The sequence below is a fragment of the Scyliorhinus torazame genome, chromosome 11, assembly GCF_047496885.1.
Source record: "Scyliorhinus torazame isolate Kashiwa2021f chromosome 11, sScyTor2.1, whole genome shotgun sequence".
In the NCBI taxonomy this organism is placed as follows: Eukaryota; Metazoa; Chordata; class Chondrichthyes; order Carcharhiniformes; family Scyliorhinidae; genus Scyliorhinus; species Scyliorhinus torazame.
Window position 1 is genome coordinate 17,199,948 of NC_092717.1, and position 20,847 is coordinate 17,220,794.

General features: G+C 52.2%; 1 protein-coding gene across 2 annotated transcripts in view; it reads right to left on the minus strand.

The window, feature by feature from the left end:
- The window catches only part of slc66a2 (solute carrier family 66 member 2), a 71,258-nt gene that overhangs the window by 48,660 nt on the left and 1,751 nt on the right, over window positions 1-20,847 (minus strand). For both annotated transcript variants that reach the window (XM_072466990.1, XM_072466989.1), the window contains exon 2: window positions 10,585-10,999. In XM_072466990.1, coding sequence (XP_072323091.1) covers window positions 10,585-10,793 — 209 coding nt within the window. In that variant the 5' untranslated portion in view covers window positions 10,794-10,999. The remainder of the gene's footprint in view (window positions 1-10,584; window positions 11,000-20,847) is intronic.

The following is a 20,847-nucleotide window of genomic DNA, read 5'->3' on the forward strand; positions in this document are numbered from 1 at the left end:
CAGATTTGACGTCGCAGGAGGGGGCCAGTGTTCAGGTAGGTGGTTTGAAGTGTGTCTACTTCAATGCCAGGAGTATACGAAACAAGGTAGGGGAACTGGCAGCATGGGTTGGTACCTGGGACTTCGATGTTGTGGCCATTTCGGAGACATGGATAGAGCAGGGACAGGAATGGGTGTTGCAGGTTCCGGGGTTTAGGTGTTTTAGTAAGCTCAGAGAAGGAGGCAAAAGAGGGGGAGGTGTGGCGCTGCTAGTCAAGAACAGTATTACGGTGGCGGAGAGGATGTTAGATGGGGACTCTTCTTCCGAGGTAGTATGGGCTGAAGTTAGAAACAGGAAAGGAGAGGTCACCCTGTTGGGAGTTTTTTATAGGCCTCCTAATAGTTCTAGGGATGTAGAGGAAAGGATGGCGAAGATGATTCTGGATAAGAGCGAAAGTAACAGGGTAGTTATTATGGGAGACTTTAACTTTCCAAATATTGACTGGAAAAGATATAGTTCGAGTACAATAGATGGGTCGTTTTTTGTACAGTGTGTGCAGGAGGGTTTCCTGAAACAATATGTTGACAGGCCAACAAGAGGCGAGGCCACGTTGGATTTGGTTTTGGGTAATGAACCAGGCCAGGTGTTGGATTTGGAGGTAGGAGAGCACTTTGGGGACAGTGACCACAATTCGGTGACGTTTACGTTAATGATGGAAAGGGATAAGTATACACCGCAGGGCAAGAGTTATAGCTGGGGGAAGGGCAATTATGATGCCATTAGACGTGACTTGGGGGGGATAAGGTGGAGAAGTAGGCTGCAAGTGTTGGGCACACTGGACAAGTGGGGCTTGTTCAAGGATCAGCTACTGCGTGTTCTTGATAAGTATGTACCGGTCAGGCAGGGAGGAAGGCGTCGAGCGAGGGAACCGTGGTTTACCAAGGAAGTGGAATCTCTTGTTAAGAGGAAGAAGGAGGCCTATGTGAAGATGAGGTGTGAAGTTTCGGTTGGGGCGATGGAGAGTTACAAGGTAGCGAGGAAGGATCTAAAGAGAGAGCTAAGACGAGCAAGGAGGGGACATGAGAAGTATTTGGCAGGGAGGATCAAGGAAAACCCAAAAGCTTTCTATAGGTATGTCAGGAATAAGCGAATGACTAGGGAAAGAGTAAGACCAGTCAAGGACAGGGATGGGAAATTGTGTGTGGAGTCTGAAGAGATAGGCGAGATACTAAATGAATATTTTTCGTCAGTATTCACTCAGGAAAAAGATAATGTTGTGGAGGAGAATGCTGAGCCCCAGGCTAATAGAATAGATGGCATTGAGGTACATAGGGAAGAGGTGTTGGCAATTCTGGACAGGCTGAAAATAGATAAGTCCCCGGGACCTGATGGGATTTATCCTAGGATTCTATGGGAGGCCAGGGAAGAGATTGCTGGACCTTTGGCTTTGATTTTTATGTCATCATTGGCTACAGGAATAGTGCCAGAGGACTGGAGGACAGCAAATGTGGTCCCTTTGTTCAAAAAGGGGAGCAGAGACAACCCCGGCAACTATAGACCGGTGAGCCTCACGTCTGTAGTGGGTAAAGTCTTGGAGGGGATTATAAGAGACAAGATTTATAATCATCTAGATAGGAATAATATGATCAGGGATAGTCAGCATGGCTTTGTGAAGAGTAGGTCATGCCTCACAAACCTTATTGAGTTCTTTGAGAAGGTGACTGAACAGGTAGACGAGGGTAGAGCAGTTGATGTGGTGTATATGGATTTCAGCAAAGCGTTTGATAAGGTTCCCCACGGTAGGCTATTGCAAAAAATACGGAGGCTGGGGATTGAGGGTGATTTAGAGATGTGGATCAGAAATTGGCTAGCTGAAAGAAGACAGAGGGTGGTGGTTGATGGGAAATGTTCAGAATGGAGTACAGTCACAAGTGGAGTACCACAAGGATCTGTTCTGGGGCCGTTGCTGTTTGTCATTTTTATCAATGACCTTGAGGAAGGCGCAGAAGGGTGGGTGAGTAAATTTGCAGACGATACTAAAGTCGGTGGTGTTGTCGACAGTGTGGAAGGATGTAGCAGGTTACAGAGGGATATAGATAAGCTGCAGAGCTGGGCTGAGAGGTGGCAAATGGAGTTTAATGTAGAGAAGTGTGAGGTGATTCACTTTGGAAGGAATAACAGGAATGCAGAATATTTGGCTAATGGTAAAGTCCTTGAAAGTGTGGATGAGCAGAGGGATCTAGGTGTCCATGTACATAGATCCCTGAAAGTTGCCACCCAGGTTGATAGGGTTGTGAAGAAGGCCTATGGAGTGTTGGCCTTTATTGGTAGAGGGATTGAGTTCCGGAGTCGGGAGGTCATGTTGCAGCTGTACAGAACTCTGGTACGGCCGCATTTGGAGTATTGCGTACAGTTCTGGTCACCGCATTACAGGAAGGATGTGGAGGCTTTGGAGCGGGTGCAGAGGAGATTTACCAGGATGTTGCCTGGTATGGAGGGAAAATCTTATGAGGAAAGGCTGATGGACTTGAGGTTGTTTTCGTTGGAGAGAAGAAGGTTAAGAGGAGACTTAATAGAGGCATAAAAAAATGATCAGGGGGTTGGATAGGGTGGACAGTGAGAGCCTTCTCCCGCGGATGGAAATGGCTGGCACGAGGGGACATAACTTTAAACTGAGGGGTAATAGATATAGGACAGAGGTCAGAGGTAGGTTCTTTACGCAAAGAGTAGTGAGGCCGTGGAATGCCCTACCTGCTACAGTAGTGAACTCGCCAACATTGAGGGCATTTAAAAGTTTATTGGATAAACATATGGATGATAATGGCATAGTGTAGGTTAGATGGCTTTTGTTTCGGTGTAACATCGTGGGCCGAAGGGCCTGTACTGCGCTGTATTGTTCTATGTTCTATTCTCTCTCTCGCTCTCCCCCCCCAGTGTTTCTTTACCTCACTGTCTCCACTCCTTTAACTCTCTATCTCCCCTCCTCTCTACCCCATTCACGCTCTCTCTCTGACAATCTCGCTACCCATTCCCTCTCTCGTTCCTCGATTCTCTGTGCCTCCTCCCCATTCTCTCAATCTCACCCTCCTCACCATTCTCTCCCTGTCCCTCCTCCCCATTCTCTTTCTCTCCGTCCACCCCATTCCCTCTCTCTCCCTCCTCCCTTTCCCTCCCTCTCCCTCCCCCTCCTTTCGCTCCCTCCTCCCCCTTCCCTCTCCTCCCCATTCTCTCTCACCCTTCTCCCCATTCTCTCTCTCTCCCTCACCCTCATCCACTCTCTCTCTCCCTCATCCCCATTCCCTCTTTCTCTCTCCCTCATCCCCATTCCCTCTTTCTCTCTCCCTCATCCCCATTCCCTCTTTCTCTCTCCCTCATCCCCATTCCCTCTTTCTCTCTCCCTCAACCCCATTCCCTCTTTCTCTCTCCCTCAACCCCATTCCCTCCTTCTCTCTCCCTCATCCCCATTCCCTTTCTCTCTCCTGCATCCCCATTCCCTTTCTCTCTCCTTCATCCCCATTTCCTCCTTCTCTCTCCCTCATCCCCATTCCCCTTCTCTCTCACACATCCCCATTCCCTCCTTCTCTCTCCCGCATCCCCATTCCCTCTTTCTCTATCCCTCATCCCCATTCCCTTTCTCTCTCCCGCATCCCCATTCCCTCTTTCTCTCTTCCTCTTCCCCATTCCCTCTTTCTCTCTCCCTCTTCCCCATTCCCTCTTTCTCTCTCCCTCTTCCCCATTCCCTCTTTCTCTCTCCCTCATCCCCTCTTTCTCTCTCCCTCATCCCCATTCCCTCTTTCTCTCCCTCAACCCCATTCCCTTTCTCTCTTCCTTATCCCCATTCCCTTTCTCTCTCCCTCATCCCCATTCGGCTGTTTAGCACAGGCTAAATCGCTGGCTTTGAAAGCAGACCAAGGCAGGCCAGCAGCATGGTTCGATTCCCGTAACAGCCTCCCCAAACAGGCGCCGGAATGTGGCGACTCGGGGCTCTTCACAGTAACTTCATTTGAAGCCTACTTGTGACAATAAACAATTTTCATTTCCTTTCTCTCTCCCTCATCCCTATCCCCTCCCTCTCTCCCTCATCCCCATTCCCTCTTTCTCCCTCCCGCATCCCCATTCCCTCTTTCTCTCTCCCTCATCCCCATGCCCTTTCTCTCTCCCTCATCCTCCATTCCCTTTCTCTCTCCCTCATCCCCATTCCCTCTTTCTCTCTTTCCTTATCCCCATTCCCTCTTTCTCTCCCCCGCATCCCCATTCCCTCTTTCTCTCTCCCTCTTCCCCATTCCCTCTTTCTCTCTCCCTCTTCCCCATTCCCTCTTTCTCTCTCCCTCATCCCCATTCCCTCTTTCTCTCTCCCTCATCCCCATTCCCTCTTTCTCTCTCCCTCTTCCCCATTCCCTCTTTCTCTCCCCCTCATCCCCGCTTTCTCTCCCCCTCATCCCCATTCCCTCTTTCTCTCTCCCTCATCCCCATTCCCTCTTTCTCTCTCCCTCATCCCCATTCCCTCTTTCTCTCTCCCTCAACCCCATTCCCTCCTTCTCTCTCCCTCATCCCCATTCCCTTTCTCTCTCCTGCATCCCCATTCCCTTTCTCTCTCCTTCATCCCCATTTCCTCCTTCTCTCTCCCTCATCCCCATTCCCCTTCTCTCTCACACATCCCCATTCCCTCCTTCTCTCTCCCGCATCCCCATTCCCTCTTTCTCTATCCCTCATCCCCATTCCCTTTCTCTCTCCCGCATCCCCATTCCCTCTTTCTCTCTTCCTCTTCCCCATTCCCTCTTTCTCTCTCCCTCTTCCCCATTCCCTCTTTCTCTCTCCCTCTTCCCCATTCCCTCTTTCTCTCTCCCTCATCCCCTCTTTCTCTCTCCCTCATCCCCATTCCCTCTTTCTCTCCCTCAACCCCATTCCCTTTCTCTCTTCCTTATCCCCATTCCCTTTCTCTCTCCCTCATCCCCATTCGGCTGTTTAGCACAGGCTAAATCGCTGGCTTTGAAAGCAGACCAAGGCAGGCCAGCAGCATGGTTCGATTCCCGTAACAGCCTCCCCAAACAGGCGCCGGAATGTGGCGACTCGGGGCTCTTCACAGTAACTTCATTTGAAGCCTACTTGTGACAATAAACAATTTTCATTTCCTTTCTCTCTCCCTCATCCCTATCCCCTCCCTCTCTCCCTCATCCCCATTCCCTCTTTCTCCCTCCCGCATCCCCATTCCCTCTTTCTCTCTCCCTCATCCCCATGCCCTTTCTCTCTCCCTCATCCTCCATTCCCTTTCTCTCTCCCTCATCCCCATTCCCTCTTTCTCTCTTTCCTTATCCCCATTCCCTCTTTCTCTCCCCCGCATCCCCATTCCCTCTTTCTCTCTCCCTCTTCCCCATTCCCTCTTTCTCTCTCCCTCTTCCCCATTCCCTCTTTCTCTCTCCCTCATCCCCATTCCCTCTTTCTCTCTCCCTCATCCCCATTCCCTCTTTCTCTCTCCCTCTTCCCCATTCCCTCTTTCTCTCCCCCTCATCCCCGCTTTCTCTCCCCCTCATCCCCATTCCCTCTTTCTCTCTCCCTCATCCCCATTCCCTCTTTCTCTCTCCCTCATCCCCATTCCCTCTTTCTCTCTCCCTCATCCCCATTCCCTTTCTCTCTCCCCTCCCCATTCTCTCTCCCTCTCCCCTCCCCGTTCTCTTTCTTTCTCTTGCTCTCTCCACCCCTTTACTCTCTATCTCCTCTCCCCTCTCTACCCCATTCATGCTCTCTCTCTGCCTCAATGTCTCTGCCTCCTCCCCATTTTCTCTCTTCCTGCTCCCCAATCTCTCTCTCCTACCTTCCCATTCTCTCTCTCTCTCCCCCTCCTCCCCATTCCCTCTCTGTCTCCCTTCTCCCCAGTCTCTTTGTCTCCCTCTCCCCATTCACTCTCTTTCCCTCTCCCCATTCACTCACTCCCTCTCCCCATTCACTCTCTCTCCCTCTCCCCATTCACTCTCTCCCTCTCCCCATTCACTCTCTCCCTCTCCCCATTCACTCTCTCCCTCTCCCCATTCACTATCTCTCTCCCTCCCTATTTTCTCCCGATCTCTCTCTCCGTCCTCCCCATTCTGTCTCTCTCCCCATTATCTCTCTCCCTGCACCCCGATTTCTCTCTCTCCCTCCTCCCCATGCCCGCTCTCTCTGCACCCTTCTCTCTCTCCCCCTCCTCCCCATTCCATCCCTCTCCCCATTCACTCTCTCTCCCTCTCCCCATTCACTCTCTCTCCCTCCCTATTTTCTCCCGATCTCTCTCTCCCCGTCCTCCCCATTCCCTCTCTCTGTCCTCCCCATTCTTTCTCTCTCCCTATTACCTCTCTCTCTCCCTCCTCCCCATTCTCTCCCTATCTTTCTCACCATTCTTCCCATTCTCTCAATATCTCCGTCCTCCCCATTCCCTCCCTCTCTCCCTCCTTCCCATTCCCTCCCTCCTCCCCATTCCCTCCCTCCCTCCTCCCCATTCCCTCCCTCCCTCTCCCCCCCATTCCCTCCCTCCCCCCCTCTCCCCCCCCTCCCCCATTCCCTCCCTCCCTCCCTCTCCCCCCCTCTCCCCCATTCCCTCTCCCCCCCTCCCCCATTCCCTCCCTCCCTCTCCCCCATTCCCTCCCTCCCTCTCCCCCATTCCCTCCCTCTCTCCCCATTCCCTCCCCCTCTCCCCATTCCCTCCCCCTCTCCCTCTTCCACATTCCCTCCCTCTCTCCCTCCTTCCCATTCCCACACTCTCTCCCTCCTCCCATACAAGTGGCAAAGATTAGTGGGAGACTAGAGGATTGGGAAATCTTTAGGGGGCAACAGAAAGCTACTAAAAAAGCGATAAAGAAGTGCAAGATAGATTGAGAGTAAACTTGCTCAGAATGTAAAAAGATAGTAAAAGTTTCTACAAATATATAAAACAAAAAAGAGTGGCTAAGGTAAATATTGGTCCTTTAGACGATGAGAAGGGAGATTTAATAATAGGAGATGAGGAAATGGCTGAGGAACTGAACAGGTTTTTTGGGTCGGTCTTCACAGTGGAAGACACAAATAACATGCCAGTGACTGATAGAAATGAGGCTATCACGGGTGAGGACCTCGAGAGGATTATTATCACTAAGGAGGTAGTGATGGCAAGCTAATGGGGCTAAAGGTAGACAAGTCTCCTGGCCCTGATGGAATACATCCCAGAGTGCTAAAAGAGATGGCTAGGGAAATTGCAATTGCACGAGTGATAATTTACCTAAATTCACTAGGCTCTGGGGTCGCCCGGCGGATTGGAAATTAGCAAACGTGACACCACTGTTTAAAAAAGGAGGTAGGCAGAAAGCTGGTAATTATAGGCCAGTGAGCTTAACTTCGATAGTAGGGAAGTTGCTGGAATCTATCATCAAGGAAGAAATAGCGAGGCATCTGGATGGAAATTGTCCCATTGGGCAGATGCAGCATGGGTTCATAAAGGGCAGGTCGTGCCTAAATAATTTAGTGGAATTCTTTGAGGACATTACCAGTGCGGTAGATAATGGGGAGCCAATGGATGTGGTATATCTGGATTTCCAGAAAGCCTTTGACAAGGTGCCGCACAAAAGGTTGCTGCGTAAGATAAAGATGCATGGCGTTAAGGGTAAAGTAGTAGCATCGATAGAGGATTGGTTAATTAATAGAAAGCAAAGAGTGGGGATTAATGGGTGTTTCTCTGGTTGGCAATCAGTAGCTAGTGGTGTCCCTCAGGGATCAGTGTTGGGCCCACAATTGCTCACAATTTACATAGATGATTTGGAGTTGGGGACCAAGGGCAATGAGTCCAAGTTTGCAGACGACACTAAGATGAGTAGTAAAGCAAAAAGTGCAGAGGATACTGGAAGTCTGCAGAGGGATTTGGATAGGCTAAGTGAATGGGCTAGGGTCTGGCAGATGGAATACAATGTTGACAACTGTGAGGTTATCCATTTTGGTAGGAATAACAGCAAAAGGGATTATCATTTAAATGATAAAATATTAAAACATGCTGCGTGCAGTAAGACCTGGGTGTGCTAGTGCATGAGTCGCAAAAAGTTGGGTTACAGGTACAACAGGTGATTAAGTAGGCAAATGGAGTTTTGTCCTTCATTGCTAGAGGGATGGAGTTTAAGACTAGGGAGGTTATGCTGCAATTTTATAAGGTGTTAGTGAGGCCACACCTGGAGTATTGTGTTCAGTTTTGGTCTCCTTACTTGAGAAAGGACGTACTGGCACTGGAGGGTGTGCAGAGGAGATTCACTAGGTTAATCCCAGAGTTGAAGGGGTTGGATTACGAGGAGAGGTTGAGTAGATTGGGACTGTACTCGTTGGAATTTAGAAGGATGAGGCGGGATCTTATAGGAACATATAAAATTATGAAGGGAATAGATAGGATTGATGCGGGCAGGTTGTTTCCACTGGCGGGTGAAAGCAGAACTAGGGGGCATAGCCTCAAAATAAGGGGAAGTAGATTTAAGACTGAGCTTAGGAGGAACTTCTTACCCAAAGGGTTGTAATTCTATGGAATTCCTTGCCCAGTGAAGCAGTAGAGGCTCCTTCATTAAATGTTTATAAGATAAAGACAGATAGTTTTTGGAAGAATAAAGGGATTAAGGGGTATGGTGTTCGTGCCGGAAAGGGGAGCTGAGTCCACAAAAGATCAGCCATGATCTCATTGAATGGCGGAGCAGGCTCGAGGGGCCAGATGGCCTACTCCTGCTCCTAGTTCTTATGTTCTCCCAATTCCCTCTCTCTCCCTCCTCCCCATCCCCTCTCTCCCTACCTCCTCGCCCTCTCCCCCACCCTCTCTCTCTCCTCCCCACCCTCTCCCCCTTGTTGATTATTGATCTGTTTTACTTTAGGCAGGACATCAGTGAAAGTGCTACAATAGGGCCTCATCAACACAGGCTATTGATATCGCAAGTACCGTCATGAACGTTTTTACAGACAGGCTTAGTCTGATTTTTGTTACTATTACGATTCATCAAGCTTGCGTGCTACGTGTGGATCGCAGGCAGTGATTAAATATGCTTGTGGAACTGCACGCTATCATGTGGGTACCTTAGTGCCTATTTATACATTTATACTGTTTCAATATCAACTCAATCAAATTAAACTTGACCTGGTCATTCTGCCTTTCCATATCATGGTTCATTCCCACAGTATATGATTGCAATTTACAGCAATTGCTCCAATGTTAAATATATCCGGTTCTATGGTCAGGTGCCGCCACCGTGATGTATCCGACATTACGTGCACTCCTCTCAATCTGGCACCATACTACCTGCAGCATACAGTAATCCTACTGGGCCCAGAATCTATTGGTAAAATGATGGCGAGTTAAAGGCACATACAATTATTACAAAACAAAAAGGAAAATGTGGTAAGGGAGTGATGGAACATTGCTGGATGACATGCCACTCATAGAATATAGAGCATACAGTGCAGAAGGAGGCCATTCGGCCCATCAAGTCTGCACCGACCCACTTAAGCCCTCACTTCCACCCTATCCCCGTAACCCAATAACCCCACCTAACCTTTTTGGACACGAAGGGCACTTTAGCATGGCCAATCCACCTAACCTGCACATCTTTGGACTGTGGGAGAAGGTGCAGACTACACACGGACAGTGACCCAGCAGGGAATCGAACCTGGGACCCTGGAGCTGTGAAGCCACAGTGCTAACCATTGTGCTCACCTTGCAAAAATGCTAGTTCGCCATCAACCTCCTTGTGACCATGGAGAAATTGGCGCATGTGTGTCGTTAAAACCAACTAAACTTGCTGCTGAAAGTTAGGGCTGGCATTTAATGGCCAAAGGACCCTGTTCAAGGGGCTGCGTATTTCCAATGGTCTCCCACTATCAAGCAATTCATTAATTGTTCTGCACATGGCACATATAGCACACCAAATAGTGTAAACTAACTAAATTGATTCATTGAGGATTTTGGCTGGGAGTGAAGTCAACACTAAATTTAATTCAATATTTCAGCTTTTCACCATCCTTCCATACCCACCCACCCCCCCCCCCCAAAGGTTGCAGACCCACTGACTTGCAACCAACAACCCGCTATACTAATTCCACAAGTAACACGTGTTCTAAATTGCTGTAAAACATATTGCTTTGGCATGCAGGCAGCAACTTGGCTTTACTTCCTGAATTTCACAAACTACAAAACAATCTGAACTCTGGGCGAGCAGCAGTCTGATTTTTCTGGCAAGTGTGGCAGCTTCATGTACAGCAATGTGCCCACACCGAGGGGACTATATACCAGCACCAAAGGGTGTGTTCAGGAAGGGTTTGCTCCAAAACTCACTTGAACGAAAGCGAGTCAGGGCCAGTCACAATCTGGTCACCTGCACAAGGCATTGTCAAATACAGATCATCTCACTTCCAGATTGGTCAGCTTTGCTTTTTTTTAATAAAAAAACAATTATTTTTCAATTGGTAACATTATTGGGTAGGTGGAACCTAAGTGCAATCCAGAGCATTTTTTTTTTCATATTGACACGAAAATACTGCTACAGTGGTCAAGCTGACAGTGTGAAAAGTACTTGGGTTTGAAACAAGGTGAAGGGAGAATGAAGTTTGCTCAAGTTAGGTAATGAAAGAGGACTCACCAAAATAGTATTCTCAGTATGTTGGCCACAAGCAGCACCAGACAGACGTAGATGGAGAAGCCCTCGGCGTTCTGTGTGCGTTTGATGTCCCTGTACTGAGGAATATAGGGCACTACCCCCCCAAACACCATCGCCCCTGCTGCTACCCAAGAGGCCAGCTTGCTGACAGGGAGGGCGAACTGCTTCAGGGAGCTCAGACCCTCTTCCATGTTGGTCCCCTCAACCCCCCCCAAAAAAAAGAAAAGACAGGAAGCCCCTCTCCTCGGTCACCCCAAGTCGCACTCTTCAGCCGCCTGGTGCATCCCTGTGCAGAGAGGCTCCTGGAGGCTGCTGCTGCTGTGGGACTGCCGGCTTGGACAAGCTGCTCCACTGATATCACTGAAACATCCGGATTTGCTCGGTGCCACGCCGACAGCTGAAATGGAAACACAAAGCGGTCGCCGGGAGTTAATGGCGAATGAATAAATCAGAGAAAGAAATACACGGCGCTTTCATATTAAAAAAACCCGAAAAATATATATTTTTTTTAACCGCAAACCCCACCGCCAGGGAAAGGGCGAAGTTAAATAGTAAATGTGCCCTGTTGTCTCAAAACTGGTGTCAGTGGAATGTGCGAATCCACCAAAAGTTACAGCAAGCTGCAGGAGGCAGTTTCCAAATGAGCCTGAAACTGTATTGCGACATCTGAACCACAGTTATTGTTTGACAAGAAGTTAACTTATCATCTCTCCCCTCCCCCTTTTTGGTGCCTTAAAAGACCAGTGTGTGCCATTAAAGTTTATAGGCTGCAAGATAGGAGCATCACAGGAAATCATAAAGTCCTGATACTGTCTGCAGTACTTTTCTCTCTCTCCCTGCTGTGCAATGGACCTCCCTTATCTTTCACTGATACACCAAAGCATTGTCACTTCCCAGCCAACACTGATTCAGGAAGATGGCTGGGAGATTAGATCATAGAATTTACAGTGCAGAAGGAACCCATTTGGCCCATCGACTCTGCACCGGCCCTTGGAAAGAGCACCCTGCTTAAGCCCACACCTCCACACTATCCCCATAACCCTATTTTGGACTCTAAGGGGCAATTTAGCACGGCCAATCCACCTAACCTGCACACCTTTGGACTGTGGGAAGAAACCACAGCGCCCGGAGGAAACCCACGCAGACACGGGGAGAACGTGCAGACCCCGCACAGACAGTGACCCGAGCCGGGAATCGAACCCGGGATCCTGGAGCTATGAAGCAATAGTGCTAACCACTGTGCTACCATGCTGCCCTTTACACGATTCTTACATGTAAATGGCACATTTTAATTTACAGGGAATCCTCCCTTTCTACCCCCACCCCACAAGATTGACAGCGTTGGTGAGGTGGCTGCGAGATTCTTATGTGTAATTTTTTTATGACGTGGAGATGCCGGTGTTGGACTGGGGTGGGCACAGTAAGAAGGCTTAAAACACCAGGTTAAAGTCCAACAAGTTTGTTCGGAATCACTAGCTTTCGGAGTGCTGCTCCTTCATCAGATGACTCACCTGATGAAGGAGCTGCTATCCGAAAGCTAGTGATTCCAAACAAATGTGTTGTCATTTTTTAAATTCACTCTTTGTTGCCCCTCCCAAATTGCCCTCAAACTGAGTGGCATTTTTAAGAGTCAACCAGATTGCTGTGGGTCTGCAATCACATGTAGGCCAGACCAGGTAAGGATGGCAGATTTCTTTCCCTGAAGGACATTAGTGAACCAGATGGGATTTCATGACAATCGTTTCATGGTCATCATTGGACTTCTAATTCCAAAGTTTTTTATTGAATTCAAATTTCACCATCTGCGGTTGTGGGATTTGAACGCTCATCCCCATTACCCTGGGTGTTTAGATTACTAGTCCAGTGGCAATGCCACTACGCCACCACCTCCCTTACAGGGAGTCCTCCCCACCCCCTCCCCCCACATTGGTGAACTTCCACCTTCAGCAGGGCTAATATCAGAATTCTAAGCACGATAGTATTGTATTTGGCAAATAATAATCTTTATTAGTGTCACAAGCAGGTTTACATTAACACTGCACCGAAGTTACTCTGAAAATCCCCTAATCACCACATTCCAGCGCCTGTTCGGATGTACGGAGGGAGAATCCAGAATGTCCAATTCACCTAACAAGCATGTCTTTCGGGACTTGTAGGAGGAAACTGGAGCACCCGGAGGAAACCCACGCAGACACGGGGAGAACGTGCAGACTCCTCACAGTGACCCAAGCCAGGAATCAAACCTGGGTTGCTGGAGCTGTGAAGCAACAGAGCTAACCACTGTGCTACCGTGCTGACCACCCACACCACTCAAAGGTGGCACCGCTGAGTACAGAAAGCAGGGAAGCTGCTGATTCAAACCCCAGTAGCTGAACCCATCTCAAACGGGCAGCAATAGGGATAAACCCGCTGGTGTTCACTGGATCTGTATTCCGGCAAAAGAACTGATGTCAGGAGAAAAGGGAGATGCAAAGAGAGGAAAATATAGCAACCCTTGAAACAAATTTTGGGAGGGAAAGAACAAAGACGACTGTAGGTTTACTCATTTCCAATACAGTGTCCTGCTTGTGCAGTTTTATATGAAAAATATTTGTCACTTTGATGCTCTGTGTACATATTTTCTCCTGTGTCATGGGCAAAAATGTTGGCCTTGCTGGCAAAGCTCACATTCCATGAGAAGAAATGAAAAAATAAACCTGCTCCAAGGTAAACAATGAGTTTGCAAAGTCATTGACTTCCATGACAGACACAAAGACAGGTCATTGTACCGGTTTGCGCAGGGAAAGATTTAATGAAAAATTGCCCATACAATCAAAACCGTGCTCATCATTGGTTTGAATAAATTGATGACTAATCTCTGATCCTTATTTTCTTACTTAAGAGCATTCTGTAAAAGGGACGGGGAGGGCCAAAGAGCTGAGCAAATGCTGTGCAGGAGTGCGTCAAGTATGAGAAGCAGGGCACCAAGGTAAACTAGTTAAAGCATCAAATGAGTTTAGCAATCAATTTGTATACGAGTACTTGTTCCATTTGTTTTCTTGAAGCCAGGCGCGACGTGTCGAATACCCACGTTTGCATTATTAAATACAGCTCTCTTGTGCCAGTGGCAGAACGGTTGACTCACTTTTAATAATAGTTAATCCAAAACCCCAAATTGTGCACATTGCCAGAATCGTGAAAGTTCAGTCATGAGCAGTTGCCTTCCCGTGATTAATCTCACTCACATCTCAAATCTTACACCTTTAGCAAAGGGCTTCCTGTCCCTTGTGTGTGCTTTCTTCTGTGAGCTGCCATACTTTGCCACTGAATGTTGCACATCAACCATGTTTTACAAGTACTAGGTAATGTCCCACGCACAGCAAACAGCAGCTCGGAGGAACTTTTGTCCAATCCACAGGATCCTTCAGCCCACCCAAAATTCTGCCGTCCTTATCCGAACTCTCACCATATTCTGCTCCCCCCTCGTCCTTGTGCTCGCTGGCCCATATTGGCTCCGTGTCTGGCAAGGCCGCTAATTTAAAATTCTCGTCCCTGTGTTCAAGTTACTCCAAGGATTAGCCCCTCCCCTCCCCTCTTTCTAATCTCCAGCCATGCAACTCTTCCAACGCTGCCTGGTCCTGAGCTCTGCAATTCCCTCCCTGAACCTCTAATTCTCTCTCCTCCTTCAAGCTGTTCCTAAATTGCTAAATTGCCCCTCAAGTGTCCAGAAGCGTACAGGTTAGATTAGGGGGATAGGATGGGAGATGGAGCCGAGGGTGGGTGCTCTTTCAGAGAATCGGTGCAGACGCGATGGGCCGAATGGCCTCCTTCTGCACTGTGGGAGTTCTATGACTTGAATTTAATTCATAAATCTGAAACGTGGGCAGTGGGTTAGCCTGCTGCCTCACAGCGCCGAGGTCCCAGGTTCGATCCCGGCTCTGGGTCACTGTCCGTGTGGAGTTTGCACATTCTCCCCGAGTCTGCGTGGGTTTCGCACCCACAACCCAAAGATGTGCAGGGTAGGTGGATTGGCCATGCTAAATTGCCCCTTAACTGGAAAAAATTAATTGGGTACTCTCAATTTAACAAAAAAAAATCTGAAACGTAATGCACAGCCAGTCTCGGTAATGGTGAACATGGAACTATGACAGATTGTCGTAAACACCCAGCATGCCCCTGTAGGGAAGGAAATCTGCCACCCTGACCAGGTCTGGCCTACATGTGGGCTGGCTCTCAACTGTCCTCAAGTGCAATCAGGAATGGGAAACAATCGCAGGCCTTGTGATGCACCCACACCCTGCCAATGAATAAAGACACTAGTGGCACTGGTGTATCTACACGACACAGAATGCGGCGGTTCAAGGCAGCAGCTCATGACAATTCAGGATGGGCAATAAATGCTGGCCCTACCAAGCAACGCCCAGATCCCGTGAAGGAATAAAAGATATAAATGCAAGTTGTTGATGTCAGTGGGCTTGTATTTTCCTTATTTGGAATGAGATTAGTGGGGGGGAAAAAGTGTTATAACTTTAACAGAGACGAGTATTAACATAGCATATAAACAAAACTACTAAATGTGATTTGTTGTCATAGAACTATGAAAACGCAACATCAAATGTTGTTTGATAATCACTCCCATAAGCCCTTCAGGTGTTTTATGAGGTTAATGATGCTATTCTGGTATTGTTCTGCTTTTTTAAATCAATCTGCTGTAACTTCTTAGCCTATTAATTCGAGGCCATGAGGACCCAACTGCTGTGCCTCTCGGGTTCAAAGGCTGATTGCTCTCAGACAGAAGTGCAAGTCAATTAATGATTAGACAAGTATCGAATACTTTTAAACCATTCCTGAAACCAATTAGAAGGTCTTTCCCCTCGCGCTCCAACTCTTTCACTCGCTCCAGATGAAATGAAATGAAAATCGCATATTGTCACAAGTAGGCTTCAATGAAGTTTCTGTGAAAAGCCCCTAGTCGCCACATTCCGGCGCCTGTTCGGGGAGGCTGGTACGGGAATTGAACCGTGCTGTTGGCCTTCCTTGGTTGTCTTTAAAAGGCTGCGATTTAGCCCAGTGTGCTAAACCAGCCCTTGCCTCTTCCCTCCCGAGCCCTCGCCTCTTCCCTCCTCTACCCCTGTTCAACACAGAACGTCCCCCGTCACTGGTTGTCCTGCCAACACCTCACAGGATGCCCCCTCCACCTCCCAGTACCCCGGGTTTACTTTTCAATGGCCTGGCGGCTTTGGAGGTGAGGAGACCGGAGAGTGGAAAGTCCCCTCGAGGCATTATGGAAGAGTCGGATTTGCAGCAGGAACGTTTACCCGCTCAGATCCAAGGCCTTCATTGTAGGCGGCTTCCTGACACTGACTCGGCTTTCCGTCAGGTGCACGGGACGCCCGTTGTGTCAGGTGCCCCACGAAACCGCGGCGGCCTCCCAACGCCTGGGCGGGCAGACGTCACGAGTCATGGGACTGCCACTGCGGAAACCGGCTGCAAATGTGACAGTGCAAGTTAGCATGGGGGAGGGGCTTTCCTCCCTCTGATCTCTGAGGGTCTCAAATCCCTCAGTTCTCCGATTTACCTGATTAGTGACCAGTGACTGGGGATGGAGGAGCCCTCTGACGGGGGGGGGGGGGATAACCAATTTATCAGCGCCAGAGGGTATCTTATTGATTCTCTAAAGTCAGGAGACAATCCGCTGTCAGCAGCCAGCCATTAACGTCACCATTTTTTTCAAAGTCACCCTCTGGTTTCTGCTGCTGCAATGTGTGGGACCACAGCCCATCTTTTATTCCGGTGGCATGTTTGGGACTCCAGAATGAAAAGGCAGCCACCAGTCTCCCCATCCCCCTCCCCCTCCTCTGTTCCTCCATCCATCTCCTTTTCTCAGTCCTCTTCCCCAAAATTTCTTCCCAACATTCTGCCCAGGCTACCTGTCTCCCCACTAATTTCTCCCTCCCTCTCCCGCTTCCTCACACACCCTTTCCCCTCTCTCGTGTATTCTTCCCTTTGCCTCTTCCTGATTCACTCTTTTCCCCTCAATTCCTCCCTTCCTCTCTCCCCACCCGTTCCTCTTTACCCCCTCTTCTTTCCCCTCCCCCCCAACCCCTTCCCCCTCCCCTCCAACCCCTTCCCCCTCCCCTCCAACCCCTTCCCCCTCCAACCCCTTCCCCCTCCAACCCCTTCCTTTTCCCCTCCCAACCCCTTTCCCCTCCCAACCCCTTTCCCCTCCCAACCCCTTTCCCCTCCCAACCCCTTTCCCCTCCCAACCCCTTTCCCCTCCCAACCCCTTTCCCCTCCCAACCCCTTTCCCCTCCCAACCCCTTCTCCCTCCCAACCCCTTCTCCCTCCCAACCCCTTCTCCCTCCCAACCCCTTCTCCCTCCCCTCCCCCAACCCCTTCCCTCAACCCCTTCCCCCTCCCATCCCCTCAACCCCTTCCCCCTCCCATCCCCTCAACCCCTTCCCCCTTCCCTCAACCCCTTCCCCCAACCCCTTCCCCCTACCCCCAACCCCTTCCCCCTCCCCTCAACCCCTTCCCCCTTCCCTCAACCCCTTCCCCCTCCCCTCAACCCCTTCCCCCTCCCCTCAACCCCTCCCCTCAACCCCTTCCCTCAACCCCTTCCCCTCCCCCCAACCCCTCCCCTCAACCCCTTCCCCTCCCCCCAACCCCTCCCCCTCCCAACCCCTTCCCTCCCCTCAACCCCAACCCCTTCCCTCCTCCCAACCCCTTCCCTCCTCCCAACCCCTTCCCTCCTCCCAACCCCTTCCCTCCTCCCAACCCCTTCCCCTTCCCCCTCCCCCTCCCAACCCCTTCCCTCCTCCCAACCCCTTCCCCCTCCCAACCCCTTCCCGTCTCTCCCGCTGCACCTCCCCCTCTCACCCCCATTTCTCCCCTTCGCCATCCCTCTCTCCCCCCCTTCCCCGTCCCTTTCTCTCCCCCCCTTCCCCTCCCCCCTTCCCCGTCCCTTTCTCCCCCCCCCTTCCCCGTCCCTTTCTCTCCCCCCCTTCCCCGTCCCTTTCTCTCCCCCCCTTCCCCGTCCCTTTCTCTCCCCCCCTTCCCCGTCCCTTTCTCTCCCCCCCTTCCCCGTCCCTTTCTCTCCCCCCCTTCCCGTCCCTTTCTCTCCCCCCCTTCCCCGTCCCTTTCTCTCCCCCCCTTCCCCGTCCCTTTCTCTCCCCCCCTTCCCCGTCCCTTTCTCTCCCCCCCCCTTCCCCGTCCCTTTCTCTCCCCCCCCCTTCCCCGTCCCTTTCTCTCCCCCCCCCTTCCCCGTCCCTTTCTCTCCCCCCTCTTCCCCGTCCCCCGTCCCTTTCTCTCCCCCCTCTTCCCCGTCCCTTTCTCTCCCCCCCCTTCCCCGTCCCTTTCTCTCCCCCCCTTCCCCGTCCCTTTCTCTCCCCCCCCTTCCCCGTCCCTTTCTCTCCCCCCCCCTTCCCCGTCCCTTTCTCTCCCCCCCCTTCCCCGTCCCTTTCTCTCCCCCCCCTTCCCCGTCCCTTTCTTTCCCCCCCCTTCCCCGTCCCTTTCTCTCCCCCCCTTCCCCGTCCCTTTCTCTCCCCCCCTTCCCCGTCCCTTTCTCTCCCCCCCTTCCCCGTCCCTTTCTCTCCCCCCCTTCCCCGTCCCTTTCTCTCCCCCCCCTTCCCCGTCCCTTTCTCTCCCCCCCCCTTCCCCGTCCCTTTCTCTCCCCCCCTTCCCCGTCCCTTTCTCTCCCCCCCTTCCCCGTCCCTTTCTCTCCCCCCCTTCCCCGTCCCTTTCTCTCCCCCCCATCCCCGTCCCCGTCCCTTTCTCTCCCCCCCTTCCCCGTCCCTTTCTCTCCCCCCCTTCCCCGTCCCTTTCTCTCCCCCCCTTCCCCGTCCCTTTCTCTCCCCCCCTTCCCCGTCCCTTTCTCTCCCCCCCTTCCCCGTCCCTTTCTCTCCCCCCCTTCCCCGTCCCTTTCTCTCCCCCCCCTTCCCCGTCCCTTTCTCTCCCCCCCTTCCCCGTCCCTTTCTCTCCCCCCCCTTCCCCGTCCCGCTCCTCCCCCGTCCCGCTCCTCCCCCGTCCCGCTCCTCCCCCATCGCTCTCTCCTGCCTCTCTCTCTCTCCTCCTTGCCACCCCTTCTCTCTCTCTCCCCCTTCCCTCTCTCTCTACCCTCCTTCTTCCCTCTTTCCCCGTCCCTCTCCCCTGTTCCTCTCTTCCCGGTCCCTCCCTCCCCCTTCCCCATCTCTCCTCCCTCCCCCTCCCTCGCCCCCTTCCCCCTCTCTCCTCCCTCCCCCTCCCTCGCCCCCTTCCCCCTCCCCTTCCCCCTCTCTCTACCCTCCTTCTTCCCTCTTTCCCCGTCCCTTTCCCCTGTTCCTCTCTTCCCGGTCCCTCCCTCCCTCCCCCCCCCCTTCCCCATCTCTCCTCCCTCCCCCTCCCTCGTCCCCTTCCCCCTCCCTCGCCCCCTTCCCCCTCCCCCTTCCCCCTCCCTCGCCCCCTTCCCCCTCCCTCGCCCCCTTCCCCCTCCCCCTTCCCTATCTCCTGCCTTCTGCCTCCTTTCCCTCTCCCTATTTCCCTGCCTTTAGCGTCTATCTCCCTCACTCCGCCCCTGTTCACACACTCTCTCTCTCTGCCCTCCTTCACCTCTTCTCCCTCTCTCCCTTCCCCCCTCCCTCCCTCTCTCTGCCCTCCTTCACCTCTTCCCCCTCTCTTCCTTCCCCCCTCCCTCTCACATTCCCCCTTTTGCTCCCCCTCCTTTCTCCCCCTTCTTGTCCCTTTCCTCATCCCGATCCCACCCATTCTCCCCCTTCTTGTCCCTTTCCTCATCCCGATCCCACCCATTCTCCCCCTTCTTGTCCCTTTCCTCATCCCATTCTCCCCCTTTCCCATCCTCTCTCTCTCTGCCCCATTCCACCTCTCTCTCACCACCCTTCCATCCCTCTCCCTTTCCCTCCCTGCTTCCCTCTGCCCCTTCGCACCCCCTCTCCCTTTACCCCTCACCCCAATCCTGCACCACTTTCACTTACCCCCACCCCTTCCCTCTCCCTTACCCCCACCCCTTCCCTCAACCTTAAACCCACCCCTTCCCTCTCCTGACTCCATCTCCCCCACTCGCCCTTCACCTCATCTCTCTACCTCTCACTTCACTCACCCTCTCCCCTCGTGCTCATGCTCCCCCTCACGCTCACTCCCCCTTACATTGACCCCTCCCTCTCTCCTCCCTCATACTAACTCAACCTGTCCCCCTCACCCTCAGACACCCTCTCTCCCCCCTTCACTACCCTCTCGGCCTCATTCCCTCTCTCTCTCACACTTTCTACCCCCATCATCACCCCTTCTCTCCCCACCTCTCTCTGCCTACCTTCACACCCCCTCCCCCACCCCCTTCTCATGGCACCCTCTCCTCCCTCGCGCTCACAGGTACCCTCTTCCCCCCTCACCCTTTCCCCTCTCTCACACTCACCCTTTCCCATCTCTCTATTTCTCTCTCACACTCAACCTTTCGCCCTCTCTCTATTTCTCTCGCACTCACCCCTTTCCCCCTCTCTCACCCTTCCCCTCTCCCTCTCTCTCACACTCACCCTTTCCCCTCTCTCTCACTTTCCCCTTTCTCTCTCTATTTCTTTCTCACATTCGCCCTTTCCCCCGCTCTCTATTTCTCTCTCACGTTCACCCATTCCCCCTCTCTCCCATTCACACTTTCCCTTCTCTCTCTCTATTTCTCTCACACTCACCCTCCGCCCACACACACTGGGCGGGATTCTCCACTCCCACGCCGACGTGGCCGCGCCGTCGTGATCGCCGTCGAGGTTCACGACGGCGCGGAACGGCCCCGGTCCCGACCGATTCAGGCCCTGACAATGGGGCAGGATCAGGGACGAGTCATCTACACGTGCCAGGCCTTGTCGCCCGTGTAAAAGCGGCGCCGCATAGATGACGCGGCCGGCGCCGCATAACGGGCGTCATCCGCGCATGCGCGGGTTGGCCGGCGCCAACCCGCGCATGCGTGGTTGCCGTCCTCTCTAAGTCTGCCCCGCAAGAAGATGGGGGACGGATCTTGCGGGGCTGCGGAAGGAAGGAGGTCCTCCTTCAGAGAGGACGGCCCGACGATCGGTGGGCACCGATCGCGGGCCACCCCACATTCAAGGTGAAGCCCGGTCAGGATCCCCCCTCGCCCCCCCACAGGCCGCCCCCCCCAGCGTTCACGCACCGCCCACGACTGCAGCGACCAGGTGTGGACGGCGCCAGGGGGGGAACCCGCCGTTTTGGCCTGGCTGCTCGGCCCATCCGGGCCTCAGAGTAGCGGGGTTGCCGGAGAATCGC